At 41.2% G+C, this 24,819-nt stretch overlaps 1 protein-coding gene across 1 annotated transcript in view; it reads left to right on the forward strand.

Annotated features, from left to right (window-relative positions):
- TENM4 (teneurin transmembrane protein 4) overlaps positions 1–24,819 on the forward strand; it is a 562,032-nt gene that overhangs the window by 380,521 nt on the left and 156,692 nt on the right. The window contains exons 12-14 of the mRNA XM_007941024.2: positions 7,488–7,673; positions 15,795–15,821; positions 24,001–24,147. Of these exons, the coding sequence (XP_007939215.1) occupies positions 7,488–7,673; positions 15,795–15,821; positions 24,001–24,147 (360 nt within the window). The remainder of the gene's footprint in view (positions 1–7,487; positions 7,674–15,794; positions 15,822–24,000; positions 24,148–24,819) is intronic.

The following is a 24,819-nucleotide window of genomic DNA, read 5'->3' on the forward strand; positions in this document are numbered from 1 at the left end:
TAGAGGAACACTCCTTCCCCCCCAAGTCTATTGCCCTAAGATACCCTTTGAACTTGTAACTGAAGCTATTTCTGGAGGTCACCTTTCAACCAAATAATAGATTGACTTATAAACTGACCCAAAAGCAAACATGAGAAGGCAAGGAGGGGAGGAAAGCTAGATCAATGGAAAGAGAATAAACAGAATGGAAATAATAAGAAAGTTGACACATTGTGAAAATTGTAATCAATGTCAGAGAACAACTTAAATAAAAATTATTAAATGAGAACCTAATTTGCTGTGTAAACTTTCACCTAAAACACAATAAAATATTATTTAAAAATAATAAAAAGATTTCTCCCAGACCACAGCTCTCTAGCATTCACTCAGAAATCAATGACATTGATTACATGAAAGTCAACTACCGTTTATCAAATATTTGCTTTATTTTCTTGCTACTACTTCATATTTCCTTTCTTATAAAAAATGTGTGTGTGTATGAGAGAGAGAGAGAAAGAGAGATTTATTATACTCTGACCATGTACCTGGCACTCTAATGGAAACTGTATGTTCATTCACACCATCTACCATGCCAGAGTATAATCTCCTTGAGGTCAGGAAAGAACTGTGTCTATCAAAATCACCATTGGATGCCTAGTTCCCCCTATGGGATTAGCACATATTAAAGACTCAAGAAATTAAACCAGTGAGTATAATTCCTACAGCAGTCTTTAAGAGTAATGAGTGTTATCCCAAGTTTACAATTGAGGAAACTTGAGACTTAGAGAGGTGCTATGACCCAAATTTCAAAAAAGACGAGTTAACAGTGTGAAAAAGGCATACATATTGTCAATGCATATTCTTTAATGTTATCATATTTAGTTTTCACCAACCACTCTGGGAAATTAATACTATTGCTTTAATGTCAAAATGGAATTGGAGAAGGAAAAATAAAGCCATTCTTTTTTATTTTTAGGACACAGAAAAAAAAAAAAAATAGGGCCTATAACTTGAGGCCAAATGATAAAGTAGCATCTCAGGTTTCTGTTCTTCCTCTCAGTCAGAGAGGCCCATATGCAGAGGAGAACCTGAGGGCTAACAGGTTTTGTTACCATCAGTTAGCACCCCATAAACATTAAGGTCACCCTCATTTAGGCCCCTGCATTAAATGTGTAAGAGTTCATAAAAGGCTGGTGGAGGGGTACCCAGCCACCAGGCAATTTTAGTTTCATTCCAGGAGATCATGTCTAGTGTAAACTAGCAAGGAAATGGAATGCTTGGATGGACAGTTCCACAGTCCCCAGGTGAGCAGAGTTAGACTGAGTGTCTGGGAAACTCTGAGTAGAAGATCTTATTTCATTTTAGACAGATCTGGGGTCTGACTTGGTATAACAAAGGATCAGCAGCAGGATCAGAAATGGAGGGGAACTGTTATTCCCTAAGAGGGGAGACTGCTCATGGTATATAATTGTTCTTGCCTATTCTGAGCCTCAATTTACTTCTGTAAAGTGCCTATCTTGCAGTATTGTTCTGACGATTGTCAAAACAAGGAAAAGCACTAGATGACCATACGACCTTGTACAATTCCCTTATACTGTTTGGGTCACAGTATCCTCACCTAAAAAAGGATTACAGCCAAGAGGTCTCACATTTTGTGATCGTTAAATGAGAAAGTGTGTGTGAAGTGTGCTTTATAAACTGTAAAACCTGATACAAGAGTTAGTTGAGCCAAAAAAGGCTTTCCCACACATTGGCTCATTTGATCTAATACTACCGCTGTAAGATTAGTGACGTGAGAATTATTTTCCCCATTTTACAGAAAAGGAAAAGAAGGCTCAATGAATGACCTAACTTGCCATTTGCAGATTATCCAGCCAATAAATGTCAAAGCACCACCAGATTCAATCCCAGATCTGTCTGAAGAGCAGTGTGTTTTTTGTTTTGTTTTTTACTCATTGCACATAAGTAAAAACTATAGAAGCAACAGCTATAGATTATTTGGAAATTTTTTGGAATGTTAATATCAGCTTTGTCTGGACTATGATCTCCTGGGGGGAGAGACTGTATTTTATCAACCTCTGTATTTCAAGTAACAGGCACAGTCTCTGACATAATAATAGGCATGTATAGAATGTTTGTTGGAAAAAAAAAAAAATGAATCAATATGAAAGTATTGATGCCTTCTCTATATCAGGTCCTATAAGTATCCTGTAATGTGGGTGCTATCATAATTTCCATTTTACAGAGAAGGGAAATTGAGCTTAGAAAAATTGAGTAGGTTGCCTAAGGTCACATAGCTGGCACAACTGGTATTTGAAATCATAATCGGTGCCAAATCTTAAGCTCTTTCATCCACTGCCTCCAGATTAATTCATAAATGAGTGAATTACCTGCTAGCTGGATCGATAAGCAACATCATGATAAATGGAGAACAGATTGAAGTTGTCAGGGATTTTGTTTTACTTGGATCCACAATCAATGCCCATGAAAGTAACGGTCAAGAAATCAAATGACTGTATTGTACTGGACAAAAGACCTTTTTAAAGTGTTAAAAGAGTAAAGATGTAACTTTGAAGACTAAGGTGCACCTGAACCAAGCCATGGTGTTTTCAGTAACCTCTTATGCATGTGAAAGCTGAACAATGAATAAGGAAGACCAAAGAAGAATTGATGCCTTTGAATAGTGGTATTGGCAAAGAATATTGAAAATACCATAGGCTGCCAAAAGAACAAACAAATCTGTCTTGGAAGAAGTAAAGCTGGAATGCTCCACAGAAGTGAGAATGGCCAGACTTCGTCTCTCGTATGTTGATCATATTATCAGAAGGGACCAGGTCTCTGGAGAAGGATATCTTGCTTGGTAAAGTGGAGGGTCAGTGAAAAAGGGGAAGACCCTCAACAAGATGAATTGACACAGTGGCTGCAATGATAGTTCCAGCATAGCAAGTATTGTGAGGATGACTCAGTACCAGGCAGTGTTTCATTCTGTTGTACATAGGGTTGCTATGAGTCGGAGCCAATTCAACAGCTAACAACAACAAATCTGTTAGCTAAGTCTCAAAGTCAGACAGTCAAATGAGAGGAAAATTCTGCCTCTTCTGCTCTTGTCCATTATGAGCTCCATGCGCCCCACTGCCTGCAAACACCAGGCTTTGCCCCCAGCAGCCTGTCACCCTCCTGACTCACACTTCAGTGAAAAGCAGTGCTGTTTGCCGTTTACTCTCACACCATAAACTGCCACCTGGAAAAAGTGCTTAGTAAACTCAAATAAATAATAAGTTAACCTTCTCTCCAAAGGTTCTCAGGAAAGCTCAGCCCTGCGCCTAGGTCTAGCATTCATTGTGACCAGGAGGTCATTGCCCTTGTAGTATTGTGCGGAAGAGGTGGGAGTTTCAGAGACAGAGTTTAGGGAGGCCTAGGGCCTAGAGATTCTTTTTCTTGAGGAAAGCTCAAGATGTTTTCTGTGTGAGCAAGAAGGGAAGGAAACTCAAACAACATCTAAAGAAAACCCCACTGTTGGAGTGCTGCTGGATATAGTAACACCTTGCTCCAAAGCCCCACCCTCACTAAGAGCATGTGTGGAGAGATAAGCAGACAAATACTCAGCTAGGCAGAGTGGGGGTGTACATGAATTGTTTTAAATTTTCAGGTGTCTAGAGCCCTGGGAACTCACTGATTTATTCATTATCCAGCAAACTTTAATTAAGGATTTATTCTGTGCCAAGGCCTGTACTGGGTACTAGGACAGAGGTGATGAGAGGAATTAGAGCCAGCCCCATCCTCAAGTTGTTCCTACTCTGATGATGAACTAACACAGAAACAGAAAAACTGCTCCACCATGTAATATGGAAAGGAAAGGAATAAGAAAATATCCACAGAGTGAATCACAGGAGACTTCTCAGAGGAGAAGGGGCATTCAAACAGAGCCTTGGGAGTAGATTATGGTGTGTAACATGGAGGATGGTTATATCATTTGATGCTATAGTCTTAGAGCTGGAAGAAATCTTGTTGTTGTTGTTAGGTGCATTGAGTTGGCTCCAACTCATGGTGACCCTATGTACAATAGAATGAAACACTGCCTGGTCCTGTGCCAGCCTTACAGTCCCTGCTACACTTGAGCCCATTGTTGCAGCCTCTGTGTCAATCTATCTCATTGAGGGTCTTCCCCTTTTTCGTTGACTCTTCACTTTACCAAGCATGATATCCTTCTCCAGGGAATGGTCCCTTCTGATAACATGACCAAAGTACGTGAGACAAAGCGTGGCCATTCTTGTTTCTAAGGAGCATTCCAGCTGTACTCCTTTCCGGACAGATTTGTCAGTTCTTCTGGAAGTCCATGGTACTTTCCCCTTGCCATAGATGAGGAAACTAATAAGAGGGAAAGTGACTTTCCCAAGGTGACAGAGGACAGATTAATGATTGATCAGGTTTGTGAGGCGTGGACCTCACAAACCTGATCCTTAGACTCCAGTCTAAAACTCACTGTCCTGACCTCAATTTCAAGAAACTTTTCTTGAGTTAATGATGTTTTCCATGCCCTTTTCTATCCCCCACTTCACTGAGGGCTTACTACAGCCCAGTGAGATCAGCTGAGGCAACTCTGAGGCAGTGGCATTATTGCCCACACTCTCCAGATCAGGAAGTCAAGGGACCTACCTGAGGTCACACAGCTCAGAAGTTGCTGAGCCTGGGACCAAAGCTAGGTTTTTTTCTACCCATTTTATAGCAGCCTTCATCCTCTGGGCAGGCAAGAAATCCCATGTGTTACTGCTGGCATACCTCCCTTTTGAGGCAGTGTGCTTGCCAGAGTGCTAGCATAGCAACACACTATAAATAGTAACTCTTCCTGTTGGTTTCTTTGTTTCTTAAGTTCTCAGACATTTTAGCCATTGCCTTCAGGTTGGTGTGGAGGTCTGAGGCCTACAATGTATTGTTTCTTTACCTTTTCAAAAGTAGTTGGAAGGTAGAAGGGAAAGGAAGGGTAAATCACTAACTAGAGGGTAGAGACACATTTGCTTTGGCAATATGCAATAAGAGGGAGGTCAGCACAAAATTATCAAGGCAAAAAAACAAAATCATGGGAAGGACCACAAGAGTTAAAGTTAGATAAATACTGTAACATATACAGTCCAGCAATAACGAGAGTAACAATAACCTATGAGTGGATACATAGACGTGCAAGCTGAACAAGAGTGAGAAGACAAATGGTACTATACCCATTTATATGTATAGGTTTAACAGAGGGTATTTCTACATATGTATTTATGTGTGCTGCAAACATATCCATGAATATAATAGAACATACAGGATGCAAAATTATGAAAATTTCTTACCCATAACCAAATACCTTCAGGGAAGGAGTTTCTGGGTCTGGGGACTCATGACCTCAGGACCATGACCAGGGACATCAAGGTCAATAGGCATAACATAGTCCACAAAGATAATGTTCTATATCCTACTTTGGAGAGTAGTGACTGGGGTCTTAAAAGCTTGCGAATGCCCATCTAAGGTGTAACTATTGGTCTCTTCCCTCCGGAGCAAAGATGAATGAAGAAAATCAAAGATACATGGGGAAAAAAATCAAAGATACATGGAAGAAACTAATTCAGAGGACTAATGGACCATGTGAATCCCAGTCTCCACAACCCTGAGACCAAAAGAAGTAGCTGGTGCCTGGCTACCACTGCCAACCACTCTGAAAAGGATCTGAATAGGAGGTCCTAGATAGAGTGGGGGGAGCTCTGGTAGCATAGTGGCTAAAGCACTTGACTGCTAACCAGAAGGCTGGCGGTTCAAACCCACCAGCCACTCCTCGGAAGAAAGGTTGGGCAATCCTACTTCCGTAATGATACTGCCTCGGAAACCCAAGGAGGGGTCGCTATGAGTTAGGGCTGACTTGACGGCAGATAACAACAACAACAGATAGAGTGGGAGAAAAATGTGGAACAAAACTAAAAAAAAAAAAAAAAGCCAGGTTTACTGGTTTGATAGAGACTGGTGAAACCCCTAAGACTATGGCCTTTAGACACTTTTCAAACCTAGAACTGAAGTCACCTCCATGGCTCAACTTTCAACCTAACAATAATCAGGCCTAGAAGGTGAACAATAACACCAACAAGGTACGTATTTCTCAGAACAACCAATTATAAGAGACCACAAGGGCAGCATTTGTCAAGGGATAAATCTCAGAAGGCAGGAAGGGATAGGAAAGAAGAACAAATGGAAATATAAACACAGGGAGGAAGAGGGGAGAGAACTGTTACATTGTGGAGATTGCAATCAATGTCATGAATCAAAATATGAATTGTTTAATTAAATTTGCTCTGCAAACCAATTTGCTCTGCAAACATTCACCCAAATCACAATAAAAAGTAAAAAAAAAAAAGTTACTGGAATATCGTACCTTCTAAACCAGGAGTGCAGACTGAAGGAGAGTAATGGGCAAATACAACTTAGCTGAGGTATTTCACCAAGGGAGGGAAGAAAAATGTACTTTGAAAGAAATTAAAGGTGTTGGAATTTCCATGAGTTTGAAGAAAGTTGGGCCGTGAGGTATAAGAAACAAGTCAGGTTCTCCATCACAACCCTGGCAGAGAGCACCAATGGACATGGTTGCTCAACTTGGTTCCTAAACGCAGTTGCATTTTGGAAGCATGCCTGCAGTGACCATGAAGCCGTTGCTGGCCTGGAGCCCAACAGGCTTGTGAATCAAGTTGCCTGTGTGTTTTGTGTGCTCTCACAGACGGTTCTTTGTGAAGGGCTGAGCAATTCCACTCTGGCTATGAAGTGTTCCCTACCGCACCCCCACCCCAAATGTTTGCTTTGGATCTGAAAGTCTATTTAGATGGTACTTGGAGTTGGATTAAAGGAGAACTGAGCAGAAGGACAGAGAATAAACCCAGCAGAAGCACAGAACAAGCTGTAGATTTTGGAGAACAACCCAGGGTATATTCATGGGCAGGGGAGGTCCGGCCTCCCTTTCACCCTCACTTCAATTAGAGTCAAGACTGTAATGAAACACAGGCCCTGGACCTCTTCTTGTGCCCCAAGATTCACAGCACTTGACTTGCCGATCAGGGGCTCATCCTCACTTTGTTTTCACACATAACTAGTTTTTAATTAAATTTGACTTCCTCACATCTGTTCAGAAGGCCAAGGCCCTTTGGAAGTGGCAAGCACAAAAGCAGGGACATGCTGGCAAAAGAGAAAAGCTAACAGAGCAGAGCTCTTCAATCCAACCTATTTTGGTGGGGAAACAGGCTCAGAGCAGGCTCTGCCCAGAGAATTGTCCTTGTCCAATGGTCATTGTCCATGGAGATTAGTCTCTTAAGCCCCTGGAATCCCAGTTGCTCACAGACGCCTAGGTAGGTAGCCAAGTGTGACCCTTGTTCAATACAATAACTTTCTCAATGTGTGCTTTCTCTCTCATCCCTCCCTTGCCCCTCTGGCCTCTTCCCTCCCTGCCCTGGTTTCCTCCCTTCTCCTCCTCCTCTCCCCACCCCCCACAGAGATCTGTGCGGCTGACTGTGGTGGTCATGGCATCTGCGTAGGGGGCACCTGCCGCTGTGAGGATGGTTGGATGGGTGCAGCCTGTGACCAGCGGGCCTGCCACCCACGCTGTGCTGAGCATGGGACCTGCCGCGACGGCAAGTGCGAGTGCAGCCCGGGCTGGAATGGCGAACACTGCACCATCGGTAGGGCGGGCCAAAGCCCACACACCTTCTCTTGTCTGCATGGCACCTCTGTCTGTTGGGGACTTCAGGGCCAAGCCTGAGCCCCTAGTGAATGTAGAAACTAGACAAAAAGTTCTTTCATCTGGCAATATTATGACTGGCTTTTCTTAGATATCAATTGGATTTTAAGTCACAATTGGCCATTTTCAACTTCTGCTACCTGATTTGCATTTCTGAGATCCCAGATAGTTGGTTAACATGCCTTACTTTTTAGCCCTTCCACAAAGAGTCAAAATGCAATATAACTTTGTGTTAAAGACCTCGGGTTCAGGAATGAGGCAGATGATGCTACCACTTAGGAGTTGTGGGCAAGTCCCATCACCTCTCTATGATCCTCAGTTTCCTCATCTATGAGCTCGGGATAAAAATGCATGTAAAGAGCTTAGCACACAGTAGAGTGCTCAGTAAATGTAGCCATTGGTATTAGTATTTATTATCATTATCTGATTGAGTTGGCTGTTGCTGAGCTCTGACATCTCCACTCCCACTGGCTTTCTAGACAAGAGCTCCCAAGGAGGCCTGGAATCCTGGGGAAAGCTTCCCACAAGCCCAGAGGCCACATCTGTATCCCATTAGACCTAGGCTCCCCCGTCTCCTGTCCTCAGCTTCAATCCCGTCTGCATTTGTCTCCTGTCCTCTCTCTTGGGAGCTCCTCAGACTGGTCCCTGCTGAAACAGCACTACTGGCAGCTTTGAAAACAAGCACATCACTCCGTTCACTTCTTTCTGCCTTTCCTGCTGGTTTTGTTGATTTTAAACACAGCCAGACATTTTGCTTGGTTTATTATCTTGGAATGAACACTTACCATCAGCTCTTTATTGAATCAGCTGGTTTGTGTATGTGTGTTTTTAACTCCCCCCCCCCTTTTTTTAAAGAAAAGTCTGTGATCAGATGGTGAGCAAATGGCTTTAGAAGGCAGGATTCTGGGTGCCTCTCCCATCCTGAAAGTGACCTCCTAGGTCTTCTAGAGAATGAGAGAGAAGCTCCAAAGTTTTTAGTGACAAAGGAATTTTGAGCAAACTTAAACCAGAAAACCAAACCCACTTCCATCAAGTTGATTCTGACCCATAGTGACCCTATAGTACAAAGTAGAACTAGTTACCTCTTATCTCTTGCATTTTTTGTTTTAGATTTCATTCCCTTTGTTTTGCAATTATATCTTCAGTCCCTGCTCCTGAACCATCACTGTGTTGATAAATGGTTGTGGAACACCTTACATTGCTCATTACTAATAACAATGGCTTCCATTTTTTGAGTATTTGCAATGTGCCGAGCACTGTGCTGAGGACTTTGACTGCTTTACTTCATACTCCTGGCAACCACCTTGCCTCAGGGACCTGAGACTTGTAGTCACACAACTTTAAAGTGTAGAACAGGAATTTGAACCTGAATTTTCTGAGCCTTAGTAGAGGGGAGCTCCTCACCAGCTTTTTGCTTTGCAGTCCTCACACACAAAGTTTAGCATTTGGCTAATGTCCCCCCCAGAGGCTGTGTTATCATGCCTGCACTCAGAGTTCCTCACTTTTTTGCCTCAGACCATCCTTTTAATCAAGCCTCTCCAAAGCTGATTGCAGTCCTCCCTGCTTCTCGAGAGTGAATGTCCCACGTGGTCTTACTGTGTACCAATTGATGGTTTCTTTATGTAGGTGTCATTCTACCTTACCACTGTCTGGAAGCTCCCTAATGAAAAGTGACCCTATTCGTCAGAGGGGTCCTTTAAACATAGACACACACACACACTCACACACAAACACACAGCACTGCCCTCCAGCAAACAAAGTCCAGGTTTCTGTAACCTGATTACAGACTCCTCAGCTCACCATACCAAGTTCTGAAAAGTTCATAAACGTCAAACTTTTGTAAGATAAAAGCATCTCATCTAAGTCAAATGACCAGGGATTTGGGGAATTCTCTCTAAGTGAAGCCATACGTGATTCATGACAGTTTGTAGGCATGCTGTGCTGCCTCTAGTTTTTGTGGCTGTTCATCAATGTGGCTTTAAGAATATCCCTTTTATTTTGATACAAACATATCAAGCTTTCCTTCTCCTACCTCCCCTGCACACCCTGTTATCATTCTTTCAGAACAAATTCCTCCTTGGAATTGCAGATGCTTTTTCCCCTCTAGATAAGAAATACATCAAAGTAAATGTGCACAATTCAAGAGCAAGGTTGACAGTCATAAATGCCAGAAAAATGTCATAGGACATTGAAGAAGTAATGAGCTAGTCATAGTGGCTCAGATGAAAGGACTTTGGCTCAGAATTCTATTCCCTTTCATTGTGCAGTGAGCATTTTCTTTTTCCTTGTTTAAATTTCCTGCATGGCAACTTGCTCTTTGTGGATCTCTGCCTGTGGCCAGCTGCATCTCCACTGAGAAACCCAACACCCTACTGCTGAAGGAACACTTTAATAACTTGGTCAGATGCAAATTAGGGAAACAATGGTGGGTGCCTTCCCTTTCTTGTTGGCATGGAAATGAGGAGAAAGCCCTTTTTAATCTTTGATGGTAACAAGAAGCACTATCTTATGCTTCCAGGGCACTATACTCCCTGTGAGGGTCATTTAGGAAAAGGAAAATTTGTTGATGTGAAAAGTTAGAAATTCAGTGTTAAATTTTCTCTTGTTATCAGATTTTATTATTATACAATAGGTCATTATAGTGCAGATCGTTCATATGCCCCAGCGTAGGTATTTGCCATATCAGAGAAAGAGCTGGCATTCGTGACACTGATTCAGAGAGCTCCGTGCAGTGGAGTCATAAGCGTGAGAGAGGAGGGCCTGTTTATTTACACACTGCAGCCCTCCATAAACAGGAAAGAATGACTTGATTACCTTACTGCTTGTATAAAGGACAAAAGAATAAAACAAATCTGCCTCCTTATGGCCAAGTCTCCAGGCAAAAAAAAAAAAAAAATTCTTTCTTACCCCAATGACGTATCCCGGAGCATATTATTATAGGAATTAAAGATTCTGTTTTGGGGGCTTTAGTACTTTCTTTTATGGAAGGGCTTTGATTTTTCTCAGAAGATACTGGTTTTCAAAATAAAAATCTAAGGGAATTTGAAGTGGATTCTTCTCTAATGATAATAATTTGTCAAAAAGCAAGAACATTTCACATTGGATCTTAATTCCTCATGTTAGAATTTACCTATATTTTTGCATCCCTAAGAAAGAAATTTGGTGCAAGTGCCTTGGGTAACCTATGTAGTTGCTTGGGGCTTCAGTTTCTCCCTCTGTGAAGAGGGGAATGGGGTGGCTGGAGGAGTCCTCCAGGGATGACAAAACACCAGCCATCTTCTCTACTGTCTACAGAACTGCACACCTATTAGCCCAAAACTGAGTCTTCTACTCTTAAAATTGTCCTGGGGAAAAAGGATTCTTCATTTTTGTTCTCACTTACTCAACACTAAAATTCATACTTGTTTATACAGAACGATTTTTCTAGTCGACAAGTTAAGATGGATTGATTTGTATCAATTTCTAACAACTCAAGAGTCATCCAAGAACCTATTTGTGGTTGTCTTTTCAGGAATTTTATTGGTCCCTGAAGTCTACGACTTAACCTCAGATTTCTTTAGCAAAAGCTAAAAATCACAGTTAAATTTAAGAAGGTGTTTAATTCTTTCCTACTTCTTTGAACATTTTATTCACTTCAGTGCCCCTTTCTATAATGTCTCAAAACATGTCTGGGAAATGCCAGCTTCTGATTACATTTGTAAAATTCCAGCCTTGACCCCAAAGCTATGATAGTTCAAGATTCCAGATATATAGCATTAGTTACTAGACTTCAGGAGAGCTGTTCAATCACATAAATCCCAATTCTTAAACAAAAGCATCCTCTGGGAGTAAAGATCGAAATAATATTGATGATACACTCACTTGAGTGAGCAAACCCAGACTTCATGATGAAGAGAAATTATAAAGAAAAACCCCCAAATCTTCTGGAGTGTTTTGTCCGCTTTTGAATAGTAACACTCGAGCTTCCTTTTTGCAATCAGACAATTCCTAACTGAGAGCTCACGAATCACTCATGAGGTATCAGAGTCTGTGTGATACCCTATGCTATCCCTCCTCAAAAACATTCTTTCATAACAGGACCTGTGACCTGATAGGACAGCTGCTGACAAGGAGAAAGAGAAAATGTACAGAGATCTACCCAAGTTGTCTGAGCAACAGAGTTTAATTTGCTAATGGTTCTGGGAGGTTTCTGCCCCTACATGGTAGGGATGGGAAAGTTGTTGGGCTTTGTGAATTCCCTTCACTGACCGTTCATCCACCTTCCACAGAGACAAAAGCCTTAATGTATCCAAAGTCTTGACAGGAACATCTGTTTGGTGCTTTATCATCCATCTGAAAGACGTTTAGTTGATTATAACTACCACAACAGGAGCTCTGGTAGCATAGTGCCTAAGGCATTTGACTGCTAACCAGAAGGCTGGCGGTTCAAACCCACCAGCCACTCCTTGGAAGGAAGGTTGTGCAATCTACTTCTGTAGTGATACCACCTCAGAAACCCAAGGAGGGGTTGCCATGAGTTGGGTCCGACTCAACGGCACATAACAACAACAACAAGCATCACCTGCTGTAATGATCCTTGTTTAATCTGGGCTAACATATACCAATGACACAACTAATAGAGTCAACCTGAGACTCCTAGAGGAGCGTTGGTGGCACAGTGATTAAAGCACTCAAATGCCACCCACGAGATTGGTGCTGTGAACCCACCAGCCATGCCACAGGAGAGAGATGTGGCACTCTGCTTCCATAAACCTTGAAAACCCTATGGGGTAGTTCTGCCCTATTCTTTATGGTTGCTATGAGAAACAATTGACTTGATGACAGTAGGTAGGGGGCTCCTGGAGAATAAGAATGGAAAGCCACTTACCATGATCTACATAACTTTCAACAGGATCCCCCTAAACTTCTAGGGATTATCCTAAGATAAACTTTTGGAAATTTCTGTTGGTACAAGCAAGTCAAGAAAAGAAGCTTCATGATGGAGACTTAGAAATGCCAAAGACATCTAAGACTTCAAGATCAACCTATGCTAAAGGCTCAGAGTCTGTATTGCTTTGTGCCAACGTTATCTCCAGCTTCTCACATAGTGACAAGAATATAGCAGGAGAATAAAAAATATTTATGCAGTGTTGAAAGAATAAGCATTGTTCAGGAGTAAAGATGACTCTACCACCATCATCTTCATTGCAAAATTCTGAAGAGAATAATGCAGGCATTTTATGAAGTCCTGGGCCCACTTCCTTAATGCAAACTTATGGACATGACATTATGTCTTCTAAAAGTTGGTATTATAAAGCCATGATGAATTTTAAAATAGCCATACTCAAGAGCATGTGTGCCAAGACTCTCAAACAATAACAGCAACAACAGTATGGATTTCTGCATATGCTTTTTATATAAATAAATTGCATTGGATTTCAAAGTCCCAGTTATCACTTCTATTTTAAATAGCCAGAAACAAGAAAGCTCTATTCCATTCCTAGAAAACTCTTGGATTTGTTACTGACTGGTAGTTACTGGCTTTTGGAGTCACTCTGTGGCTTGAGGTTGTATAGGAAAGGAATCCCTTTTGATTTGTAGAGTCAAAATGTGAAGTTTTAAATGTCCATTCTTGTCTCCTGAAAACCCACCATGTTGATTGTAATCTTAGCATGCTTCAAGCTCTCCCATTGGCTGCTATTCCTGCCTCTGGTCTACAGAAATTAGTATGCAGTATTTTTAAAGGTATCAAAATTATATTTACATTTCACAGATTTTTTGCTATTATATAATTCTTGAAAATAAAATGGCATTAGAAAAGAGAGGACTCTCTAAATAAAATCAATCCCAGGGGGAGAGATTATCCAATAGAGTGGATATAATCCTTACTTATCACCAGAGCCATGAGACCACTATTAAGTTTGAAGACTATCAAAAAAGTTTTCTTGTGAAAGAACTCTCTCAAAACACATGCGGTTGTGGTAAGTTTTGGTCAATGACATGAGACAAAGTATATGTGAACTGCTGTATGAAAAGTGACTTTTCTCTGTAAATCTTCACCCAAATCAAAATAAAATTAAAACAAAAACAAAAACAAAAAAATAACGCATGCGGCCATTTGTATCCCAATGATGGTATCTTACCCATCCTGGTCATCCTTGCCAACCCTGTGATAGAACTCTAGGCTCAAGCCATCTCTTCTGTAGCTGAGTGTGGACTTATTACAAGAACTTATGATGATGTCTCTCCAAAAAAAAAAAAAAAACTCTGCAGATTGGAAAGCTAAAAACATCATTCAGTCCAACTAAGCCAGGAAGATCCTATGTGCTACTGCTTATAGATGACATATCCCAGGAGATGATGTCTAAGAAATTTCAGATCACTTTGCAAAATGAAATAAATGAGCTCAACTAAGAATAAAATCACAGATGAACCAAGAATGAAGAAAGTCTATCCCTTGGCCAGAAATTTCCCTAGACTCTTCTTCATGTGGACTGCCCCTATTTTTCTTGATTGGCATTCCACAGCTTTATTTATTCATTCCTGCTTAAGAAGTCACTCTCTTTCACATTTCCCTTCTTATATCCTGCTATCTGATGGACTCCACAGCATCTTTTAAAAATGAAGGGAAGTGTGCAGGCCCACACAAAAATCCCCTCTTCCCCATTATCCACTTGGCTGTGCAGCCTCCAGGAGCATATCTCATCTTGAAACTGAGACCACGTGGATATCCATACTAAGAACACAGCCTCGCATCCACCAGTCTTTTGAGGCAAATATATATTGATGAACAGCAGCAGTGTCTGTCTTTTCCAGAGGACTGAAAAATAAAACTTATATATTTTTTTCTAAAGAGAGTAAGAATGTTCTTACAGGTTATAGAACCTTAGAGCATCCATGTTAGGCAGCTCATTCTTATTTTATGGACTTCTGATTCATGTGTGAAATCAAGCTGAGAAAGGGACCCAGCCTGACCAGAAGGCATAGGCCTTTCAGGAGATTGCAGTCTATCTAGGCTTTACAGGAACACAGACCTGGGGAAATTATAGGGATGGGGTGAAAGGGAAGGAAGCTTCTTAAACAGCTATGTCTACAGCTTAGGTGGGGGAGGTGAAAGGTACTGCTTATTTATGTTGAGTAAGGCAAACACTTCTACACTGATTTAAATACACAGCCAGGAACCCACATCTATGCACAGTGGGGTTTATTTCACAGCAACATTTAACACACAGCCTCACAAATAAGCAAAACCTTTGGTTGACAATAATTTAATGCTTGGACACAAGCCACTCCATTGGAAGACAACACATATATCATTCTATCATTTACATTAATGAACATTGAGAAGTGGTCAAGTTCTCTTTTCCTTTTCTTGGTTTTCACAGTGACATCCATTGACCTGCACCATGCATTCTGTGTAAGATGCACAAAGAAGGACTGCATCTTACTTAAAACACCAAGCATTCTGCATTCAAGTATATGTAGACACACCTGTACATAGAAAATCCAGGAATGGCCAATAGATGATCTAACAGTATATTTGACCAAAGACTCATCTCAGGATAACTCACTTTACCAGTGCTTATCAGAGATGGTTCCTATTTCCGTATTCCAGCTTCTCGGGATCACCTCTGTCCAGGCAGGGTGCACTTGTTCTTGGTACAGCTGCTTCCTGTCTAGGGAGGGGAGATGCTTCTCTGAGCACCATAAAGGGGCATTTATAGTTTCTCATAAAGCTGAACCAAACCTGATGGAGCAGGAGTGTGGTCACTTTTGCAGCTTCCCATCCCCCTTTCTCCTATTTTCCTTACCCATACGTCGTCTTGTTTATTTGATCATGTTTCAAACCCCTTGGCCACTGAATGAGTTGAAGTTCCCCCTTGGCCCTTCATGGAGAATGTGCTTGCTCTCCTTCTTCTCTTGTGTTGTCCTTTATGGTTTTATTTGCCTCCCTGTGGCAGAGGTCTGCCCCAAGCATGGGGCATATCCTCCTTTGTCTCCTTAGCACCTGGCATGGTTGTGTGGCAGGCATAATTGCACTTACTGGATTCTACCTTAAATGTCCTGTCTTTTATCTCCCAAGCTCACTATCTGGATAGGGTAGTTAAAGGTATGGTCTTCCTTCCTCTATTTTCCTGTCTTTGTGTGTGTGTTTGTGTATGAGCATAAAGGAAGAAAAGTGTATATAAAAATGTATATACACCTCATAAGCATGGTGTCTAGACTCTGCCACATCCCCAGCCTTGTCACAGCATCCACTGCTCAAAGGGGGTAGGTTTTGGGTCACAAGATGGTTGATATACCTGGAGTGCCATTCTCCCCTTAAGGCAATCAGATCTGTTTGTGACATTACCATTGTGCCATTGTCCTTCCCTCCCCCTCACACACATACACTCCTCACCCTTCTCACCCCACCTCATGTCACCTTGCTCATCCCTTATGGCCCCTGATCCATCAGAATTAAAGTGCTGGGAGCCAGGGTGGGTGGCCTGAGAGAAGAGAGGACCCCAGAGCAAACTAAAAACTCCTAATAACTACATCTTATTATTACTACGTACACTCACTCAGCAATGTTGTATGAACTAGTTATTGTGCCAGGAGACATGGGGACCCTGACCTCAGCGAGTGTATTGTCTCCTCCCCACCCCACCCCTTCCAAAGAAGACTTGGCTTTGGTAGATTTTACCTTTGAAGAATATTCCCTAAAGGCATATTCCATTTTAAATGTTTACATTAATTTAATTAAGTGATGCCTAGTTGTCTAAATAAACCTCATTGATGTAAGAATAATTCTCAGAATGATCAGCCATTTGTATTTCTAAAAGACTCTAAGCTCCCCAAGGAGAAATACCATGTCATATTCATCTTTTTGTCCCCAGATACCAACACGGTGCCTGGCAAATAATAAATACGTTGTCAGTCATTAGGGGACATGCTCCATGGCACACACCAGACTTTTTGGGTTTAACTCCAACTCCAACACTTAATGAACTAGTGGCCTTGGGCAAGCTACTTAACTCTCTTTACTTCAGAAACTTTATAAAATGAGGGTGATGAAAGGACCTCATAGGGCTGGTGGGAGGATTAAGAGCAACAGTGAATGCACAGTGCTTAGCACTTAGGCAGGAATGATGCTCAAATGTTACCTCTGCTATTCTGTCATCATCATAACCACCACCTTGTTCTCATTAATTTATGAAATTATGAAGGAAAATGCTAAATTGACTTTTGATAAGAGACAGCAACTGCTGTTTTTAAAAACTATGGATGTATCATTTTCACCAAATATATATTTTTTTAAAAAAAAATTATGGACAGGATTTGAAAGAAACAAACAAACAAAAATGACTAAATGCTTTTCAGCTGGAACATTCTTCCCAGCCACAGCAAAGGTGGTTGCTAGGGCCATCGTATGGATGCCTGGTTTTGAGAAGCAAGGCTTCTCACATTTCACATTCTGGCCCTAAACTGAGAATAAAGTCATTTCAGCAAGAGAAAGTAGTGCCTCTGAGCCTCTTTAAAACAGGCATTACATGCATACTTGTCATCAGACAAATCTGCAGGATGGACTAAATTTAATAACGTTACCTTCTATTTTATGGAATTTTTTCCTACTGTGTAAAGCTTTTACATATCTTAAATGAGTCCTGTGAATTATTTTTAAGGGATCAAATATAATATACTTGTATTAAAAAGCGGCTGAAATTGAGGAAGTTGAATGACTCATCCTAGATCATACTTCTGCTAAGTGGATTTCCTAGTCTAATTCGTGTTTCAGACATTCTACCTTCTATACCATAAATCACCAATAATGTCCCATCATTTCTTTTCTCCAAACCACTTCTTCCAAATTGACATCCTCACCAAGAAGTGGCACATATTCTCTCTTAAACCACCTGTTCTAATCTTTAGTTCAGATAGTGTCATCACTAGACCTTTCATTGGATTAGGCCAATGAATCATAACTTGCTTTAAAAGTCAAATGTTTCTTGGCAAAATCTAGGTCTGTACCATGAAAGCTCAGGACTTGTCAAAGCAGAGTATTTTGTAGTTCAAAGACAAGCCAGTTTGGTTTCTTTGCTTTCCAGCTGCATTGGTAGAGACTAAATAAACATTTATTCACTAAACAAGTACATTGAACTCTTCCTAAGTGCCAAGAAAGATGAATACCACACAACAGAAATGGTCCCTGCTCTTAGGGTGCCTGCAGTCTAGCAGAGATGACAGTAGAACAAATAATTCCAATAAAGTATGATGGGAGTTATGACAGTGGAAGTTCAGGAGCTGCTTAGTAAGAACCTTCCAGCTTAGGCAGGGGCCTTATGAAATAGGATTTTGGACTTTAACCTAAGGGTATTAGAAAACCACTGGAGATTTTTAAAGGCAAAGTAATGATTTAGTCACATCTGTGATTTGGAAAAAATCAATTTGCCAACATTACGGAGGAAGTATTGAAGAGTAACATTTGGAGGCAAAGAGGCCAATTAGGAGGTATTGCTGTGACCCCAGTATAAGATGATGGTGTTCTTATCTAGGGAAGTGACTGTAGGGACAAGAAAGAGAAACACAAACAGGGCATTTTGTATTGCATGGCCCCCTTGCCACCACTTAACAAAGAACAAATATGCTTTTGTTTGCGGGGCATTGAGTTTATGCTAATGGTGGTGGAATATTTTGGAAAAGGATGATAATAATGGTGGTACAACATGAAAAATGTCATCAGTGTCCCTGAGCTGTAAATGGGGAAGTTGTTATGTTGGCGAATGTCTTATTGTGTATGTTTTCACCACAATAAAAGTAAAAATAAAAGACCTTCTATGATTCTGGAAATCTTCTAGTCCTGCCTGATGCTAGCTGCAAGGGGGACTTCTCCATAGGCTTAAGCAGAAGGTTGAAGATAAAGTGGTCCCTTGTCATTTAAAGGCCATCGTTTCTTTTGAAAAGCTTAGCCTTTCTCTAAACCTTAAAATTACATTATTTTGGTGCTAGCAAATGCCTGGTGTGAGTCCTTCCAGTGGGGATTTTAATGTCACTTGAGCTCTCTGAATTATTGATGAGTTTCGGGGTTTCTAGAATTAATGAGCTTCAGCAGTGAGTAAGGATGGCCATATTGCTTTAAGAAAGTCAGCAAGTCACTCTGGAGGAAGCTTCCTCATGCTATCTAAAGAGAGTATGATTATCCCAGAAGCAAATTCCTGGATGAGAGCAAACCTCATTCAACCCTCCAGTATTCAGAGTCCCTCTGAAACTGATGGGACAGTACATATCCTCAGGGAATAATTTGGTCCATTTGAAAAATTGACTGTGGTTAAAGTTTTCCTGTGATTTCATGTCTACCATTTACCTGCCCTCACAACCCATGCTCCTTGAGGCAGTGTGAGAGCGGCACAGACTGTGTGCACTACTGGGCACTGGATGCTAAGAGGAGCTCGCTGGATCAGGGGATCCCAGAGTAGGTTTGTACTGTAGAATAATGTAAGAAGGGTAATGGGGAAGACAAGAATTCTGAAATCAGTTTGTGAAATGTTCAATACTTAAACAAGCAAGTCTCTTTATTACAGGACTTCTCAGAGCCTTTGATATGTTGACATTCCTTGTGACTTTCTAGGATAAGGTTATAGGGTACCATGTTTTCCACACGTATTTTTACCTCAGAAGCTTGCTATTGAGTAGTTTACAGAACTAGTGTTTTACAGAGTTTACTTTGAAAAATATTACTTGGAATTATAAGATCCACCTTCAATCTTTCCTGGAAAAAAGTGGGGTATACATAAATAGGATATAAAATTCTTGAAGACAGGGAATGTATCTCATCTCTGTATACCCTAGAATTAGCACAAGTCCTGAAATACAGTAGGAGTAGACTTAGGTTTATTGAAATTATCTAAGTTGAAGTTGTTTTAACCTTCTCTACTGGGTCAGTTGTGCTAGAAGGACCTAACAGATTATCTCATCCAAACCCCCATTTTATAGATCAAAAAATTGAAGGCCAAAAGAGGGAAAATAACTTTACCACAACCTCACAAGTTAGGCCAAAGAAACCAGAACCTTGGTCTCCTTTCTTTTCATTTATTAATCTCAACAAATATATATTGACTGCTTGCTCTGTGTGAGACATTGGAATAACTGCAAAATTAATAATTTCAGTATGCTTGCTATCAGGAAAAGGACAGGGTACTAGGAAAGCATGAAGTGGTGGGCCTGGCCTGGAGCCCATTGCCCTGAATCTATCATACCAGCTGCCACCACAGTGCATATTGACCCCATTATCACCTGTCATGGGCTGTCTAGTCTCTCTTTGGTGAGGTTTGTATTTATGACAACTCAAACATTCACACAATGTGGGCTAGCAAAGGGTTATTTTCTGCTTTGTGAGTTTCTGGTGGTGTAGTACCTAAGGCATTTCACTGCTAACCAGAAGGTTGGTGGTTCAAACCCACCAGCCACTCCATGGAAAATGGGGCAGTCTACCTCCATGAAGATTTACTGCCTAGGAAACCCAGTGGGGGTTGCTATGAGTCGAATCAACTCAATGGCAGTGAGTTTGGTTTTGTTTCTTGGATTTAGTGAAGTTAGGCAAATTTAAAACAAATCCACTAATAACAATAATAATAGCAACTACCATTTATCGAATGCTTGTTTATGCTATGTACTGTGCTAAATAATTAATATAAACCAAAAGACAAACTTACTGCTGTTGAGTCAGATCCGACTCATGGCAACCCCTCCTTGGGTTTCTGAGGTGGTATCACTACAGAAGTAGGATATAGATTATCTCAATTTAATCCTCTCAACAACTCTTTGGGTTAGGTATTATATCCATTTTACAAATGAGAAAAACTGAAGCTTGAAGGGTTAAGTAATTTGCCATCATCATGTGGGGAGCAAGTAAATGATGGTCCTAGGCTTTGAACTTAGTCTGTTCTGCTCCAAAGTCCACACTCTACTACAACATATGGATTTTATTAAGAAGAATGAAATGGATTGAAATTAGAAGCATCCTAGAAAATTGGGATCTGAATTTGTTTTTAAAGTTACTTAATTTAGAAATAATATATGTAACATGCTTACCACAGTGGTCAGCCATTTTGGACTTTGAGTATATGGCAGTTGTCATTGTCATCACTGTTTTCAAAGCATCTAAACCACACGTTGGCAAACTACTGCCATGAACCAAATCTGACCTGCTACCTGTTTTTTGTCAATAAAGTTTTATTGGAATACAGCCACACTCAAATATGCAAATTATCTGTGGTTGCTTTCATACTACAATCGCAGAGTTGAGTAATTTCCACAGAGCCCATATGGTGCACAACCCTGAAATATTTATAATCTGGACCTTCACAGAAACAAAGTATGCTGACCCCTGATATAGAGAAATACCTGAGTTTTCTATTTTTCAGTTCTATGGACCCTACCTGAGATTATGGGCACAATTTAATGAAATTATATGGCCTTTGCCCAGAATTAATACCTAAGACATTTATTAGTCTGCTAACCAGAAGGCTGGTGGTTCAAACCCACCAGCCGCTCCTTGGAAGGAAGATTGGGCAATCTGCTTCCATAGTGATACTGCCTCGGAAACCCAAGGAGGGGTAGTTATGAGTCAGATCCGACTCGACGGCAGTGAATTCATTTTTCATCTGCCCAAAATAGGGAGAAGGTCAAGGTGAGTAGAAGAGTTAGAGATCGCATAAATATAGTAGTATCCCAGCTGTATGCCAGGCTTTGTATATCATGTATACATTACCTTATTTAGTGCTCAAAGATATTAAATAACTTGCCTGGATCACACAGCCAAACATTTTTTATGGCTCTCAAGCCTATGCTCTTATACAAAAGATGTTCTTAGCATTTTATAAGAAGCAAAAGAAAGCAGTCTGCTGCCATTCTTAGAGATTAGACCAAAACTAATTTTAAATAAAATGAGATTAATTGAAAGGAAATCCCAAGGACCCCCAATACTATGGCCCTGGGATACACTTCGGGCCTGGAATAAAACTCATTCCCAGAGGCTAGCTCTCAGTCTCTGTACACACAGACTACTCAACTCAGGGTGATGCACCCATATACTCTATGGAGATGCATCCCTTGGAGCAATAAACCATGGGGCACCAGAGGGACAACATTCACTTGGAAGAAATGCAGGTCACACAGGAGTGCATAACTATGAGGGGTCTGGGGGAGGTACTGGTCAGGGAGGGGAGGAGAGTGAGTTAGGATTGAGGATGGTAAATGGGGAGTAAAACCAAGTGTACATAAAATGTTGAATGTAAAATAAAAAAATAAACTCTGCTCTGTAAATTTACACCTAAAGCACACTTTTTAAAAAAGAAAAAAAGAAAGAAGAAGAAGAAAGGAAATCCCAGCCATATGGACAAAAAAATAATTGGGGCTACTTGGAGAAAGGGGTCTCTGCGTACATCACTAGTGTGGCTGCTATTGGCTACTAAGTCAGAATGCCTGGATGGTCACCCACACATCACAGCACTGCACCTGCAGCCTGCTTTTACAGTGCTTCCTCACTCACTTTTGGGGTAGCCATGCTCATGGGTCCTCATCTTCCCCAACAGATATCTGCTATACAAAGACCACATAGTCTATATTTGCTTCTAAACTTTTGGAGGAATTCTTCCTCAGCTCAGAGTGCACATTCAATAAATGTTTCTTCCTTTAAGTGGAAAACACAGTGGCCAGAATGATTAATTGGTAGCTGTGTTGACTATCCCAAGTGGAAATGAACATGTTCCTTTGTTTCACTTTGAAATAGCAGTCAACTATCAAAAGTCTTTGAAACATTGAAGTTTTAGATTCTGATTCATCAACTATTTAGTGAGTGCCTGCCTACCTTGGGCCAGCTCTTGTACTGGACAGCCACTTTCACGTTATCCCATTTAAGAATAGTGGATCAATTTTCAGTTATTTCATGGCAGAAAATTCCATTTATAGTCATATTTATAACAGTTCACTGCTCATAATAGTCATACAAAGTAAGCTTATAGATGACAGAGTGCTTTTACATCCATACTTTCTCTTAGCCTGAGCAGGAGCAGGGAGAAGAGATGGAATGTATGCCATGGATGTTGTTTTTTGATAGCCCCTCTGAGAGAAAGAGTTGGCAGGTTTGTTAAAATGAGAACATGAGTGAAAACCAAGTGGCAAAATAAAAGCTGAAGTGAATCATGTACTTTACAGATTCTTGGACATATATATTCTCAGTCACAAACTCAGAGAGTGGGGCTTGAATAGGTGGTAATCAAAAACCTTTTATTCTATTTAAATAAGAATAAAAATCTTATATTATGGACAAAGCACAACCAAAGCTGAGAGCCTAAATATTGTCTAACCCTTCTTGATTAAATTGTTCAGAGCCCTCTCAATCAGATGGCCACTCCCGTGATAGGTTCTCAACCCATTTTGATCCCTTAGGGCACTTAGCAGTGAAGTTTTTTGCTTATACAACTCTTTCTCCTTTGGACAGGCTGCAAGCACCTTAAGAATAAGAACTGAGTCTTACTCATCTCTGTACCTCCAGTGCTAGCCCAGAGAAGATGATAATAAATGATAGACAGACAGATTGTACAGATTAACAAAATTAGGGAAGAGCAGCCTGCCAGTATCTGGACTTGCAATTACAGACAGCACCAGTTAGATTCTTTTGGCCATCACTGGGGCTCCTCTGGGTGCACAGCCTGCATCTAAGTGTGGCTGTAGACCACATGGTAAGAAAAAGACCTAAGCCAAGATAGTCGTTTAAGAGAAAATAAGACAAAATAAATGAAAAGCCTAAAGTCCAATACAATTGACCTAGTAACAAGAGTTGGAAAAAGTACAGCCCTTTAGAATGATACCCGGAAGTGCTGAGAGGACACAAGGAGTAAATGGAGAGATGATTCCTTTGTTCTAAACAGCCTCTAGAGACAGGAAACCATCAGCGTGAACAAGGAGAAGGCAAAAACTTCCATTGGTCAGATGCTGACAGGCCTACTTCCAGTGACTCCAGCTCTAGAATTCCAATCAGTTTTGGAAAAGAGGGCTTTAGATGCACAAGGTCTGGATTTGTGCCAATTTCTGACTGTGTGACCTTAGGAAGCCCTTTTCCCTCTGAGTCTCAGTTGTCTTCTCTATAAATTGGAATGTATCTAATGATACTGTTCCCTGGGCTGCTGTGAGCATCATTGTGCTGATGGATGTGAAGGCATTTTGTAAGTTGTCAGGTAGAGTGTGAATGCGTGTGACTGCAGTTAGCTGTGGACGATCAGATGTTGACTCTGCACTTTGCCTTACAGAGGGTTGCCCTGGGTTGTGCAATGGTAACGGCAGATGTACCTTGGACCTGAATGGGTGGCACTGCATCTGCCAGCTGGGCTGGAGAGGAGCTGGCTGTGATACATCCATGGAAACGGCCTGTGGTGACAGCAAAGACAATGATGGAGGTAAGGTTCTGGCTCCCACGTGCCCCACACAGCAATAAGACTGGGAGGCGTAGGGTGTAAGATGGGTATTACTGAGTTAATAGGCCACCAACACCAGCTCTCCATTCAAGGAGACCTTCAGGGCAGGCAGAAAGCTGCACATGTGGTCTGAGGAATGAGTACATATCACCAGTTGTTCCATTTGAATTAATTAAAATTAACTCATAGTGGCTAAGGCACTTGACTGCTCACCAGAAGGCTGGCGGTTCAAACCCACCAGCCACTCCTCGGAAGGAAGGTTGGGCAATCCTACTTCTGTAGTGATACTGCCTCGGAAACCCAAGGAGGGGTCGCTATGAGTCGGGGCCGACTCCACTGCAAACAACAACAACAACAACAACAACAAGGTAAATGAAATTAATTGCTATCTGTCTCCAAATGCAAAGGAAAAGGCACATGGAAGAAAGAGTTTTCTAACAATTTAACAATGGAATGAGTTGCCTAGAAACATTACAAGCCCCTGTCACTAGAACTGGACAAGAGGAGGCTGTCAGGTTCTGTATCATAGATGCTACAGAAGGAAGGCTTCTCCCAGGATGGAGGCTGGGTTACCTTTAGTTCAGATCTCTCCTCCTGTGATAACCCTCATCAGGTCCACGGAGGTCCACTTTTGCTCCCACAACCTCTGTCCCT

Source organism: Orycteropus afer, unplaced genomic scaffold, assembly GCF_000298275.1.
Source record: "Orycteropus afer afer isolate SDZICR_OR568_19922 unplaced genomic scaffold, OryAfe1.0 scaffold00074, whole genome shotgun sequence".
NCBI classification, from domain to species: domain Eukaryota; kingdom Metazoa; phylum Chordata; class Mammalia; order Tubulidentata; family Orycteropodidae; genus Orycteropus; species Orycteropus afer.